Below are 14689 nucleotides of genomic sequence, written 5' to 3' on the forward strand. Positions count from 1 at the left end.
TCACACTTGAATCCTGTACATTGTTGCGAATTTGAGCTGTGCCCCTGCTTATTTTGTGGTTCAGTGGAAAGAAGGCTGGGAAAGAATATGCTGTGGACGGCACTAAGAAAGTATGCAATAGCAGTGGCAAGAATAAAGGATTAAGTGTATTACATTGACTGCCGGAATACATGTTCTGGCCCTCTGAATCCTTTCTAGAGAGACAATTTTTAGTGTTGTTCCTTTTTTTCTGAAGACATGCGTGAATGCTGGTCTGGGGAAATAGAGAAGAATGTCTGTCTTCAGCCTTGACTCGAAATATTCCTCTAGTCTGATGCAGGAAGCAGAAAACACCTCAAGATACATCAAAGACATGCTTATGACTGATAAATGTTGGTTTTGAGTAAGAAAAAACAGTGTTCTTACTGTTGCTTTCATCTTTTACAGGTGATTTTGATGACTTCAGCTTACAAGATGCACTTGGTAAGTGCAAATTTTGGAAGGTATACAGGAAAATAGTGGCTGCTCTTTTGACTTGTTCGTTTCCATGTTGACCAAGCATGATACCTTCCTCATGTATGGTTTGTTTAAACCTCAGTGGAACAATTCAGCTATGGGTATGTCAAAATGTTAACTGCGTAGAACTAAAATATATCTTTGGGAACATACAGGTATTCCTCTTAAGGGGAAAATATCTTGCTGTACAGACTTGTTCTTGTGCTTTTCATTGTACAGACATAGGCTTACATTTGTCCTTCATGAATATTCTGAACAGTGTATTAAATAGCATTTAAACTTCTTTTTTCTAACCATCCCTGACAGAAACTACAAAGAAGCCTCTTCCATCTCAGAAGCCATCACCATCAGATTTTGGTGAGATCTAATTGGCTTGTAATGCCTTTTACTGTGAAGTCAAGTGTAGTTGTACGTACTCATTTGAGAGCCTGAATTTTCCAATTTAGTGGCACACAGAATTGTGATATTTCTATAAAAGAAAGCAGTTCCCTAACAGCAAGAGAATTTCTGCATTTTGGAGTCTTCTGCTAGTGATTTCACAAATTTACTTTGTGATTTCACAGGCTTAAAGACCCTGTGAGAATCCCTTCTGTTGGCTCTCAGTCTGCATGTTTTGAGCTTGCTCACCTTGAGCTGGCCTTTGGCATGTACCATGATCACCAAAAGCAGTGTGTAGTTTGATAGATAATACCTGGAAGCTCTATAGTGCTCTACCATGGGCCACTGCTGAATGAACATGCCATTATATTATTGGTGAAAACATTGTGAGGTGCATTTTGTGTAGAAATAGTCTAAAACTAGTTCAGTTTTTGCATGACCTTTAGAACTTCCCCTCTTTTTTTGTAGATGATTTCAGCTTGGAACATGCTCTTCATCCTGGTAAGTATCATGTTTTCCTGGATACTGCTCAGTAGTACTTGGTGCAATGTCTATCCATCCTTTATTACCTAAATGTTATAAGGACACTGAGTTAATTAAGGTAACAGACTGGAGATAAAAACAATTGCAGTCTGGTTATGTTTATTTACCTTCATTTTAAGGGTCTGGATCACAAAAACTGTATATATTTCATTCATTTATCCAAGTCCTACTTGTTTCATTGCTGTGTCTTCGCTAGATGGCACTAATTCAATAAACTATTACTTATGAAAGTAGTTTTAAATCCGAAGTAAGCTCTTCTTTTGTAGAAAGTAATTTTAGTAACAAAAGGAAGCATTAATCTGTTTGAAATAACATGAGGGAAGGTACACCTTCTAATGTGCTTCAGCTCTGCAGTGTGGGCAGCAGTAGAAATTACAGTATTGTTTTCACTCGGCCAGTAAAAGGTGCACCCAGTTAGGCAGATAATGCCCGGCAGATTCTGAGTACCATCACTAGATCTGTTGCAGTATAGGTGGCTTTCCTAGCACAGGACATACACCTGTAGGACAGTAGCACTGTTTGCTGCTCTGTTTGAGTTAGCCTTTCAAAGTTTTGTCTCTCTCAAAGCAGTTCGTTTCCAACTGCTGACATTTTTGAAATCAGAGTTGGCTAATTGAGAAACAGTTGGCTAAATGAATCAGATGGTTCAAGTAAGTGAAAAGAGAGGGTCCTTTATAGGGTGGCAATCCTATGTTGGGGTCTTAGAGCTGTGCTCTGGAGGTGCCTGCCTCTTTACTTTAAATATACAGAGAGCCTAAGGAGACCTGATCTAACTTGCGCTAGAGCTAGGAGGTGGGAAGACCATGCAACATCAAGGAGAAGTAGCACACAGGAGAAATGGGCCACTGGATTGGTTCAGCTGTTGATGAAAATACAGTTTTAGAAAACCACTGCTGGTGTGTTAATTAGATGTGGGCAGCAAAGACTGTGACCAAACAGTACAGAGAGAATTACTAAGATCTCTTATTCTCCTATTTTGTGGCAAACTGAATGAAATGTCATTGTGGGGACCATATTTCTTGTTCTGTCATGTGTATCTTTTGGTTTTTGTTTTTGTTTGGTTTTGTGGGTTGTTTTTTTGTTTTTTTTTCCAGTGAGGTGCCAACCTTTATTATTGGTTAAAATATGTTAGTTTTAAAAGAGGAAACAGCCAAGTAATCTGTACCTGGTAGCAAAATGTGAAGAAATTCAGCATTTGAAATCAGGTGTGCAAGCTAAAATGCTGCATAACACTTTGAGTTCTTCTGTGTATGCTCAGTTATAGCAAGGGTCTGACATACAGGCTAATGTAGCAGAAGCACTGTTAATTGCGTTGAAGTACAGTGCTTAACCTAAAATAACCAAGCAAATATAGCATTAGCTAATGAAAGGAAAATGACATGGGGAAGATAGTCTTTCAAGGTCACTATATATTCTGGTTTTGGTCTCTTCACACTAGTAACTTTGATCACTTTATTTTTATTTGTCTACAGATGACCCCAAGCCAGGTCCACCTGGAAATCCCAGAGGCACAGGTAAGACTGACCTAACAGGAATTTCTGAACAGTAGAAAAGTATTTGTTAGTCTTTCCTAGTCCCTTTCAAAGTTATTGTATTGTAGTCTGCTTTTGATCTCTTAACCTTTTTCTTTTTTTTTTTTTTTCCCTAAATCTCTCTTTTGTATGTAGATAACCCCAAGCAAGGTCCACCTACACGTACTGGTAAGGCTTCTAGCACAAAATGCTGAATTGTGGTTTTACTCTCTTAGTTAAACTTATAATAATTACACCTTGTTAATTGGCTGTTATGTATGTCAGATGGATAAACTGGATAAACACTGAGGACTGAGGAAAAATTGTCTTGCAAATAAGCTTTGCAGCAATCTTGAAATTCTATAACAAACCTGTTGAGTCACTTTCCTTTTACTTAAAAGTGGGATGGTGTGGGGAAGAGGAAGGATGGGACAATGTGTGTGCTTGGTGCAGGGCTGTGGAGCATGGTGGAACACCTGTGTATTGGATTGGGTCTCGTCATCTTCACAAACTGAGTCCCTGCTAGTCATGCTAAAAAGTCAGTAGGAGCTAACTGTGAAATGTGTTCTTAAGGCATCTAAATTAAAGGTAGAGCTCAAAGTTAAAGAGGTTTTTGTTTTGTTTTGTTTTGTTTTTTTAGTTTTTATTTTAAAGGCCCAAGTTGAGAAATATAATTATTTTATGTTTGAAAGGTAGACTCAAAGTACATGTCCTTCCCTGCCTGTTGTGCTTTAGAGGTGTTCTCTGTCTTTGCCTAACTCAGAACAAAACAGGATGCAGCTGTGATGATGCCATTATCCAGGAATATGATGGTAGAGCCCTTACCTGAAATGCAAGCCCTGGTTCTAGTTCCTTCTCCTGCCTGACTTTCAGCAGATATTTGAATTCTTGCATGCCTCAGTAGAGTGCCTTTTCCACCCAGCTAAAACGTCCTCTGATGCAAGGCTTTTAGTTTTTCTGCTTGAAGCAGATTTGCTTTGCGTAAGCTAAAGATTCATTTGGCAACAGAAGGAAGGAGGAGAACTCAGACCCCATGAGGTAGGGTCTAGTGGAAATGGAGAAGGACTAGTTGAACTAGTCCTGCAATAAATTAGAGGAAGGAATTACATTTGAATCTTCCCATTGTTAGGCAAATACTACAGCCACTGGACTGTAGCATGTTGAACTCTTTTTTTTTTTTTTTTTTTTTTTTTTTTTTTTCTTTTTTTTTTTTTCTTTCCCCCCTCCTCTAGCTACTATGTTGTTCAGGTTCAAAAGATTGGTTGTCACTTAGAAACCCAGCTCTGAAGAAACATTCACAGCTGCAGCCTTGAAAATAAATGGTCCTTTCCTGTCTATGTCCTTTTTCTGTTTTAACAGGATAGTGAGACTTGGGCTGTTCCACTTAAGTAGCTTACAGGGCTTCTTGCTTGCTTAGCCTATGGCTTGTGCAGTGCTACCTGCTCTTGGACACTGAATTCTCTCAGTTGTTTGGGAAGTCCAGAGGCAGCAGTGCTGCTATCAAACTGTATAGTGCCAAGCTGAAGGGACTTGAGGTTGGGAGGGCTTTTGAAACATGAGCATGTTGTGACTGTGACACTGAGCCTAAAACTACCACAAACTCAGATGAACGATCTAGAGAAAACTTCTATGTCATTATGTACCTTGAGGTGTCTTTTCACTGAACTTAAAACATGTAAGATAATATTATTTTTATTTTTTATAGGCAACTTTGATGATTCAGATCTATATGATGGCAGTTTACCAAAAGGGGGAGGCGATGGTAGTGGCAGCAATGGTAAGACAGTAGGTGGTGCTTCATATTGGTCCTATGACAACCTCAGCTTTTGAAAAAAGCTTGCTCATAAGCTGGTTAACATGGTCTAACTTGTAACACCTTTGGTTCTGGTATCTGAAACTTACAAGGATACCTTCCAGTTCAAAAGCAATGTGTTCTGTCTCTACCAAAACCCCCCAGATAATTAAAAAGTAAAACTGGTCTAGGAACCTTCAAAGATTTTCACTGTTATACTAAGAAAGATGGGTTTTAAAACTGAGATGGGAATGTGGTACTTATTTCAAAATTCACCATGAATATTGTTCTCAAAGGCATCCAGGTGTTTCATATCTTCTGTGACATACTCAGTTTCTTCTAGCTCTTGTTGTTAGGAAGCCCAGGGGTGGGCCAGAAGAGTGTTTGCTTTGTGTTCTCAAAGATTTCATCTGTCCCACACGATTAATTGATCCTCAGACTTCCAAGTGATGTAGGTTATATATACTCTCAGCAGTATAAAAACCGAACTTGTCTTGAGTAATCTGCCACATCTAATTGTTATGGCACAGCTCAGTACAGAGCTGTGGGACAAAGCTGCAGTAATTTGGATGAGGTTAGTCATCCTTGTCTGCATTACTGCCCTTTACTATTCCCGGGTCAGAGTTAGGTTAAGTATCTTGAGATGATGTTGAGACATGCTGCTGGTTACTGACTTCTTCAGAGAGTTGTCCCAGGCAGAGATTACTGGTGCTAACTTCTGGGGAAGCTTTCACCTTCCAAGGTTCCTTTGGGGCAGTAACTTGAAAATTCACAGAGGCAAGAAGCATCTGTTGAGACTTGTTTGGTGTTTTTATCTGCACAGGTTCCTGCTTCAGTGGTGCAAGTTGCATAGTGCCGAATAAAGCTAGTATTTACAGAACTTCTGTCTCGTTTGCTAAGAGAATTGCAAAAATATTTAGTAAATGAGGCTGGGATTTTAGGAAAAGGTAGTTGGTTCCATGGAAATACGGTTGAATGCTACCCTGAAATTATATGCTGTTCCTCTCCACTGAGTGTTCTGTGGTGGTGAACAAGTTGATTAAACCAGATTTCACAGGTGTGATGCACTCATTTTGTAGAAGTGCTGAGCACCCAAGGCTGAGGCTGGCATCGCCTTGAGCTGTACTTTGAAAATAGAAAGTCTGAGTGCCAGAGATCTTAGTACTCTATGTAATAGATGGCTTGTAATTTTACATGGTTAATTAACATAAAGGTTGTCTAATATGATATGACTGTTCTTTAGACATGTAAATCTAAACGTTTTGTTCATTTTTACAGAACGAAAGGGCCCAAATCCAAATAGTGGTGAAGAAGCTGAGGGTAAATGCATAAATTTATGTGTATGATGGTGTCTGCATGTCTGAAGCTTGTTTGCTGGGTTTTTCTACATTGCTAGTATTCTGCTAGAATGGTCACTGCTGGTAGTGGGTTTCAGCTTTAAAACTTTTGTGGAATCTAGAATTCTTACTTTCAAGCTCTGCTTTCACAATTCTTTAAAATCTATATGTTGCAAATGATTCAAAAGTGTTAAGGTCTCAGAGGTGCTGGTGCAGTGATTGCATGCCTACAACTTGGATTTCGCTATGAAAAGATAGCTTTTTTAAATTAGTGGAACTTACAACAGGCATGCTTAAGTTGTTTAACTATAGGCATTGCTAAGAAAATAAAATTTGATATAAAATTAGAGGATTCACTTTTCATTATTCACAAAGACAGAAAGAGTTGATTACTATAGTTTCATGTAATAATTTCAGTTTAGTGTTTTTTGGAAGTGTTCACAGCATTTACTTTGAGACAAGTTTGAGATTGCTTTCAATTCTGAAAACCATATATGAACCTCTTTTTTCAGGTTCTCAGGGAGCAATAGCTGGAATTGTAAGTGCTGTGGTTGCTACTGTAATTGGAGCAGTATCTAGTTTCATTGCTTACCAGAAGAAGAAACTCTGTTTCAAACAAAGCGGTAAGAATTCCAAATTAGTCTTGTTTTCTACTGTCTGAGGAGATGTGTTTTTGTATTTATATGGGGGCTAGAAATTGAGCTTATGCTAAGGTAGTTTTAATAGCACAGTGAATTTGTATTCACAGGGAGTAACCTTTCTTACTCGTCATCTAAGACAGGGTGTCTGAAGAATGCCTCACTCAAAATTTAGACTTTCAGAAGCAGACAGACTTAAGACTTTACATTACTTAAAATAAAAGCACTTCTTGCTAAAGAGTAAGCAGGAGAGACTGTAAGAAAACATTTCTTTAAGGAAAATTGAGCGGAGGTTGGGAATAAGAGACTATTTTCATGCTTATCATATCTAATTTTGTAAATCTTGCCTTTGTGTCTTCACAAGATGCTTGCCTACATGTTAGGTTTCTGACAATTGCCCAGATGTTCATACCCAAATGATTCTTTCTTCTCCCGTTGTCTGTTGCTTGCTGTCTACTTCCTTTCCACCTAAATAAGATATAACTTGGATCAGAGAACCTGGAGAGTACTATGGCTGATAGGTGGGGAAGAAGCTTTGGTTTTGTCCTTTCTAATATTTCTGACTGATTCCTGAAGGGAGATGATAGAGCAGCAATCCAGCAAGGCACTGCTGTCTTGTAGTTTGGGAAGTTTGGAAACTTTGTAACATCTACCATGCACGTTAAAATTAACATGCAAGCAGCACAAGATAACCTCAGCTGCTATCAGTAGCCCAGTTTCTTCAGTGCTGTTTCTTCTCCTAAATTATGTATATTCATCAACAACTTTAAAGGTAAGAGAATTTGAATGCTAAACATCTTTATTTCCCAGCAGATGAAGAGAATGTGAATATGGAAAGCCATCAGGGAGCGCAATCTGAGCCACCTGGTAAGAGAAGAATCTAGATGGAACATCAGTTCTTTGATGGGGATCCTATTAAATGCACTTTATTGACATCTGTCATAGTGGAGAAAATTACTTGCACTGTTTTGTTTTGGTTTGTTTCAAAAAAAAAGATGTTTTAACTACCATTACAAGTAACTTAGCACTGAATCAAGATTTCAGTCCTGATAATGTGGCCACTCTTCTCTAGCTTTTTATTCTTTGAACAGATTCATTTATTGCCTTGAGAAGTCCTTGAAATAGAGAAGTTTAAATAATGTAAAGAATTGAGTTTTCTCTGCAAAAGTGTTATTAAAGACAGTTATGAAAACACAAGCCTGTTCCCACAATTTCAAATGCCTACTGAAAAAATCTGTTGTCCACACATACTGTTACATAGTAATCCATAACTTAAAATGTGTACTAACTTAGTGTATTAATCTTTTTCACTTTTTAGTTCAGCGCATACTTCTGGAGAAGTAAATTAAAGAAAACATGATGAAAAACAGACCATTGAAACTGGATAGAGAGCCTGCATTCTGCCTGGGGGGGGAAAAAAAAACAACCAAGGAAACAAACAAAGCATAATATAAAAGCAGTGTCTGAAGTTGCATGAGAAAACAGTTCTTGTTGGAAACACCTCTGGGAGTGTGACTTAGACCTGAGTACTTCTGTATGGTTAGCCCTGTGAAGCATTGTTGCACACCAATATAAGGCCTTAATGACAGGAGTGTAGAAGTATGTTGTGCCTTTACATTCTTTCCTGTACTCCTGTGACAAATGGGTATGTCTCAAGTGCATTCAGTGAATTTAACTTTTCCTTACGTCTCCAAAAACTACAAGCAATTAATGTTTTGTTACACCATTGCTTTCAGGCAGTGCAAACATTTTGTTAGTATCCTGTATGCAGTGAGTGTACCAATCAAACAACTTTGTATATGGTGTGGGCGCCTGAAAGCAAATGGCTCTGTGTGTGTGGATAATGGATCTGGGTGTGGGTGCTGCTGATATAATCCATGTAGCTGCCTGGGTCAGCCACCACAGAATGGATATTTGTTCTTGAGCATCCAAGAGACAAAAATTCAAAGTTTTGGTTTTGCATTTTTTTCATTGCATCTGTCTGGTACAGATTCAGAACACCCAAACTAGTGCACACAGACCCTTCATCCTTTCTGACCCTTCCTGCTTAGCAAGAACTGAGCTGGTCAGATGTAGAAAAGCCTGATTTGCAATTGCATTGAGTACATCTGGTGAGATTGATGTTGAGCAGTTGTCTGAACAGTTGTGGATGAAGTATTGGGGAGTGGGGATTAACATCTTCAGACTTCCATAACCCAAACCTTAACAGACAATAATGTGATACTTTGAATTCGGAAGGCTCACCATACGCACTTAGAAGACTGAAACAGTACTACAGTTTGAAAGTACATAGTAGCACAACTGACTGGAACAACCCAGCCTCACTCCACAAGCATCCATCGAACAGTATAAATAGCATATGTGTGAAGAATGCTTTTGGACTTGTGAAGGATTGCCATCAGGATGAGGACCTATGATTACATCCTCACTGAAAGCACTTGTGAGCTTTGCTGTGGCTCTTGAAAGCCACAGGAAGGTTTCAAGTATCTGTGGAAACATGGTAAACTGTGCAACTCATAACACTTAAAGGACTAAGTCTAGAATAATAGCTAGTTCTGTCTGGGAGGAATAACCTGACCAGTTCTGTTGGCTTTCATTCTAATTATTTCCAATTTTCATGCAGTTTTACAGCATGTGTCTTACTAATGTGCTTCAGCCACCTAGCAAAGTTCTACAGAAAGATGCCATTTCATGGAACATCTTAGAAGTCATTATGAATTTGGATATTAAACATGTAAATATATCTGTGCATTCAAATATGAATGTATGCCAAGGATAATTCATTTAAGAATTTCTTGTACATGTTTCTTAGCTTGCAACAAAGCTTTACATAGATATTAGTATTTTGTTATGGAATTAATTAGGAAACCTCTTTTTGCCACACTTCTGCTTTTAGTATAAAAGTGCTAAAAACTTTAAGTGTGTTTGAGGGTGGAAAATCGATTTTTATATAAACATTTGATCTATGTAAATACAAAGAGATGAAATGTATTGCTTACCTGCATGAATAAACAGGTATCTCACATCAATGCCAAGTGTAAAGAAAACAGAAATAAACCAGTGTTTGTTAGGGATAGAATGGCAGGGGAAACTCAAACTAGCTTTTAGCTAACCAGACTCTTTAATTCTTCTTCAGCTTTTGCAAGCCTAAAAATTACTTATTAAAACCTCCTATCAACATTGTGATTTTTCTAAAAATAAATGTAAAAAAAAGTAAATGTTTATGTATTTTTCTTCTTAGAGGCTCTACAAATACAAAAAATTTGGTGTTCTACCAGAGAAGCAATCTTCAAAGGGAATTTGTCTTCCTGCTCCAGCAGCAGTTCAGGTTTATTTCTTACAGACATTTTGATTGTTTTAGAAGGAAGTTGGCCAGTAGCAACAAAGATGCGAGCAGCTTTCACAGGGTGCTTACCAGTGCAAAGTGCAGAGAAGACATCTATCTTTGTGAAGGACAGGCATGGCTTTTGAAGAACACCTGGATTTGGTAACATAGAATCTACTGAGAATTTGCACAGCTATGAAAGTAATTAGTAACAGTGTGTTGAGAAGGAAGAAAGACTGGCTGCTGCCACCTAGGAAGAAATTATTAAAGAGAAGGCTTGAAATTTCAGACTGTTCTTTTGCAGTGAACAAGAAACTGCCTATTTATGAGTTTCTGTTACTTATCTGTGGATAAAAAGTAGCAGTTTGCTTATTTTTCAGTTGTCAGGGTATTAATTGCTGTGTTGCTACTTGCCTCACTACCCACTGAGTCTTGAATCGTGTGGCCTTCCTAGCTCAACTGCTCTTGCATTGCATAACTAAATATCCTAATTCATTAGTTCTCACATTAATTGGGTCAATAAACATGATCAGTTAACAGTTATTCCTCACCCTACTGAAGTATTTTTATGTTCATCTCCCATGGATCAGCTGCTGCCCTTACAGGCTGTTGGTGACTTTCAGATCCTAATTTGGGAATTTCTAGTACATTAATTCCTGTTTCCATACAGGTTTTGATCAGACTGTGCAGTGGGATTAAAAATTATTACCCTCTCCAGGCCCAAACTGTTAAGTGCACACCTGATGAGGTACCTTCACCATTAAACTGAGTTAAAATGGGTGGCAACAAAGAGCGTTGTCCTGTTCCTATGGCACACTCTGTTCAGTTCTGGTTTTTCTCCAGTCTACCTCCTTTGAGGAGCAGGAGTTACCTTTAGCAATAGGAGGAGAAAAGCAAAGCAGGATCTTCTTGTAGAATATTGTGTCACGTTAGTTTCTGCAAGGGAGCTGAGCTGGCAATTTAATTCACCCAAGTATCAGTGAAAAGGTCCACTTGAAAAATATTTTGTTTCAAATGTGATGTCCATTTCAAATACTTATCTAAACTTTTCCAAACTTATCCAAACAAATTCATTGGGCTGTGGAAATGAAAGCAGGTGATTCTTAGGCATAAAATTTGGCAGCTTTTTACTGTAGCTCCTTTTCATGCTCATTTCAATATCTGTGCCAGATTTTGAATGCTAAGGAAAACTTTTTAGTGCACTCAACTTTCAGTGTACCTTGGGCTGAATTACACCCCCAATTGTCCATTTCAGTATTTTTCTCGCTGATTATTTTAGGTGACTGTCTAAACTACTATTGTCTGTGTGTTTTTCACTTGACAAGATTATGAAACAAACCTTAACCTTTTCATAAACTGAAAAGATTATTTTCCTTTTATTCTTTTCTGTTATGCAGATAGAAAAGACACTTTTGAAAGAAAGTGAAGAGGTGATTAGGAATAGGAAAAACACTTGATTGGAGCAAAAATACAATTTTTTGAAACCCCTGTATTTGGAGTACTTTAAGAACCACAAGGATAAAATACTAAAATGCATATTTCTCCATCTGCTTGTGGAAAACCATTGAAGTTTTAGCTAGTGTGTAGTCATAGAATCATAGGATGTTGTGAGTTGGAAGGGACCCACAAGATTCATCGAGTCCAACTGTTGCCCTGGCACAGTGCTGTCTCAAGATTCAGACCATGTGTCTGAGAACGTCCAAATGCTTCTTGAATATTTGTCAGTCTCGGTGCCATGACCACCTCCCTGAGGAGCCTGTTCCAGTGCTCCACCACCCTCTGGGTGAAGAACCTTTTCCTCATGTCCAACCTAAACCTCCCCTGGCACATCTTCCTGCCATTTCCTCTGATCCTATCTTTGGTCACCAGAGAGAAGAGATCAGCACCTGCCCTTCCTCTTCCCCTTGCGAGGAAGTTATAGACTGCGGTGAGATCTTCCCTCAATCTCCTCTTCTCCGGGCTGAACAAACCAAGCAACTTCAGCTTCTCCTCATACGGCTTCCCCGCTAAGCCTTTCACCAATTTAGTGGCCCTCCTCTGATAATTGTATTATTTTGTTGTCAAGAAATTGTATCACTGATTCACTTGTGTATTTAGTTCATATTTAAATTAATGTCTAATATTACCAGATATTTCAATATTTAAATTAATACTTCTAGTTTTATGACAAAATATGAATACTCTAGGATATTAATGGCTTTCCACAGTAGTTCTAATGTATAATTTGGTTCTTTCATAGACTCATACAGCAGGTCATCTGTGCCAAAGAGAGTAATGTCTAATCTCTGCCCGCAAGAAGGGTGGGGCTGCACCTGTCGTGAGCTGCAACTGTCCTCTTCTCTTTTAGCTTGTCTCATCTAAAAGAGGCCTGATGGGCTGCAAGTATATTGTTTAGAGAACAGACAGACACGCTGGCTCCATTTCTCCACCCATTTGCTATTTCTTAAATATATGGGTTTTTTTCTTGAAAGAAAATGTAAATAAAATTTGGCAAGTCATCCACCTTGTCAGGTGAATATTAAGCAGAACTTTGTTTTACCTTTAAATAGAAAATGACCAGTCAATGATTTCTCAAAGGGATAAAATTGCAATTTATGGTCAAGTGTAAGGCCTTGCATTTGTTTTTAATATATAATATTGTATGATATGTCAAGCAATAACTTGCGTATCTTTGACAGAGGGAGCTGAGATTAAGAAGTTCCTGCAATGCCCCAAGAACAGAAGTGAGATAAGTATTGGAGACATCCCAACTCCAATGAAAGGTCCACTCTTTCAGTTTGCCTTTCCTGTGCCTTCTTCATGTTTTTTTTTATTTAGCTAGACAGCAGTAGCTGGCTTCAGAAGAACTAGACAAGGGGTGCATCGTCTTCAAATTTAGTTTAAGAATCCTCAGTATCCCAGTGAACTAATATTAGACAGGTGAGATAAAGCATTTTGGAATCTCCTTGGGAAGACTTCACTTACAAGAACAACTGTTTTGAAGCAAAGCTACTGAACATTTGGGAGCTGCTTCGACTTGCCTGGGACTAGTACATAACCTTGCTAACTTTCCTCTTCCCTCCAGGCAAATTCATCACTGATACAAAGATTAGCACATGTGTGCCTGCTTTTGTTATTCTGGAAAAAAATAAAGAGTGGACTTACAAGATTGCTTCTGTCATGGTATAATTCTTGTTTTCACTGGCTGACAAAGTCCCCTCTTAAACCTAAGTGTCCTTGACTCTTCTGAGATTGAGCAATTGGCCCTGACAGGGAGAATGATGATACATAAATTGAGCTTTAGAGCTTCTATTACTAGCTTAAAAATAGTTCAGCCGTGTGATACAATAAGGCAGGCCTTTAGAAACCATTCTACTGGCTCAAATTTGGGTGGAGGGGAGACAACTTATTTGAACATCAAGCTTCTTGAAGATGCAATATCAGTCCAGTTTATGTTGTTGCACCAGTTTTCTTGTAGTTGGCATAAAAGCATGAATTCAGTGCACGCACTGTATTGTATGTTGTCAGTAACTCAACAGAAATGTGCTTGGGGCCAGCCTGTGCCCCACATCAGACTGCAACACCACAAGCCTGCAGATCGGCCATTCATGGCAACAGAGTATGTGCTGCCCCAGCCAAAACAGCGCTGACAAAAACGCCCGCAGCTTACCCCCCAGCAAAAGGGAGGGTGCACACTAGTCTCCTTGCTGGCGCCTGGCGCCAGTGTGACAGTGGCAGCCCAGTTCAACAGACAAGTGCACTGGCACATGTGTTTGCTAGAGAGGCTATAACAAAACTGGATTTAAATCTCATCAGTGATTTTAAAGTATGTTTATGTATGGATGGATGCATGACTTTTGTTCATTTTCCAAAGCTTTGTGTTCTCTCACTTGGCACTGAGATCTCTCTTCATGTAGGATATGCACAGATATTTATATCTTAAAATATATAAATGGAAAAAAACCCATGACAGACAACATTTACCTTGTGAAGATAAGCATCTGACAGGGAGCTGAGCATCCTGCAGTTAATCACATTTTAAATTTATAAAATCGGGGTTTTGTCATCCCTGTGTAAACAATTCCCAAGTCTCTGCAAAGCAGATCTTGGCCTCCACTTCCCTCGCTCAGCGGCTTGAGTTAGCAGTTAGGACTCTGACAGGATTCTCTTTATCAGCAGTTGTTGCTCAGCCAAAAACCGAGCAGGGAAGCACTGCTGTGAGGACAGAGTATATCTGAGAGGTTTTTTTTCAAGTACGCTTCAGAGAAGGCCAGTCTCGTCTCACAAGCTGCTTGAGCTCCCAAAGCACCACACCCTGCTTTGAAGGCAAGGATGTCAAACAGGTTGGCTTTCCCTCTGGGAAAGAGGTGGGTTCAGGGTGCTTTGGCTCCCTCCTCATTGGGTGCTGCCGCCAGTTCCCCAGCTCTCCACACTCCCTGCCCAGGCGATAAATAGATTTCTCAGAGGGTAGGTGGCACCTACGGTGCTGTGCACAGCTTGGCTGTAGTAGGGCCGTCTGCTTTCATCACTTACCTTGTACTAGAAGAGGTTTTTAGGGACTTCTCTCTCTTCCTCGGTGCTTGAGTGTGATGGTGAGGGAACTCTTTGGATAGAGCCACTGATTCCAAGCGTCCCCTGCAAACCCTGGCACTGCAATTGCAACATCTACCATCATTTTTTGGAAAAAAACA

At 39.2% G+C, this 14689-nt stretch overlaps 1 protein-coding gene across 1 annotated transcript; it reads left to right on the forward strand.

Annotated features, from left to right (window-relative positions):
* Window positions 1-426: 426 nt before the first annotated feature.
* On the forward strand, window positions 427-8038 carry LOC114818596 (CD99 antigen; the record flags this gene model as incomplete). Its single annotated transcript, XM_029085059.1, is given in 9 exon segments — window positions 427-468; window positions 802-852; window positions 1342-1374; window positions 2889-2930; window positions 4633-4704; window positions 5998-6045; window positions 6569-6679; window positions 7508-7561; window positions 8013-8038. Coding segments are annotated over 9 exon segments (479 nt in total), but the record flags the coding sequence as incomplete, so codon positions are not given.
* Window positions 8039-14689: the final 6651 nt, after the last annotated feature.

Source organism: Antrostomus carolinensis, unplaced genomic scaffold (genome assembly GCF_000700745.2).
Source record: "Antrostomus carolinensis isolate BGI_N321 unplaced genomic scaffold, ASM70074v2 scaffold1665, whole genome shotgun sequence".
NCBI lineage: Eukaryota > Metazoa > Chordata > Aves > Caprimulgiformes > Caprimulgidae > Antrostomus > Antrostomus carolinensis.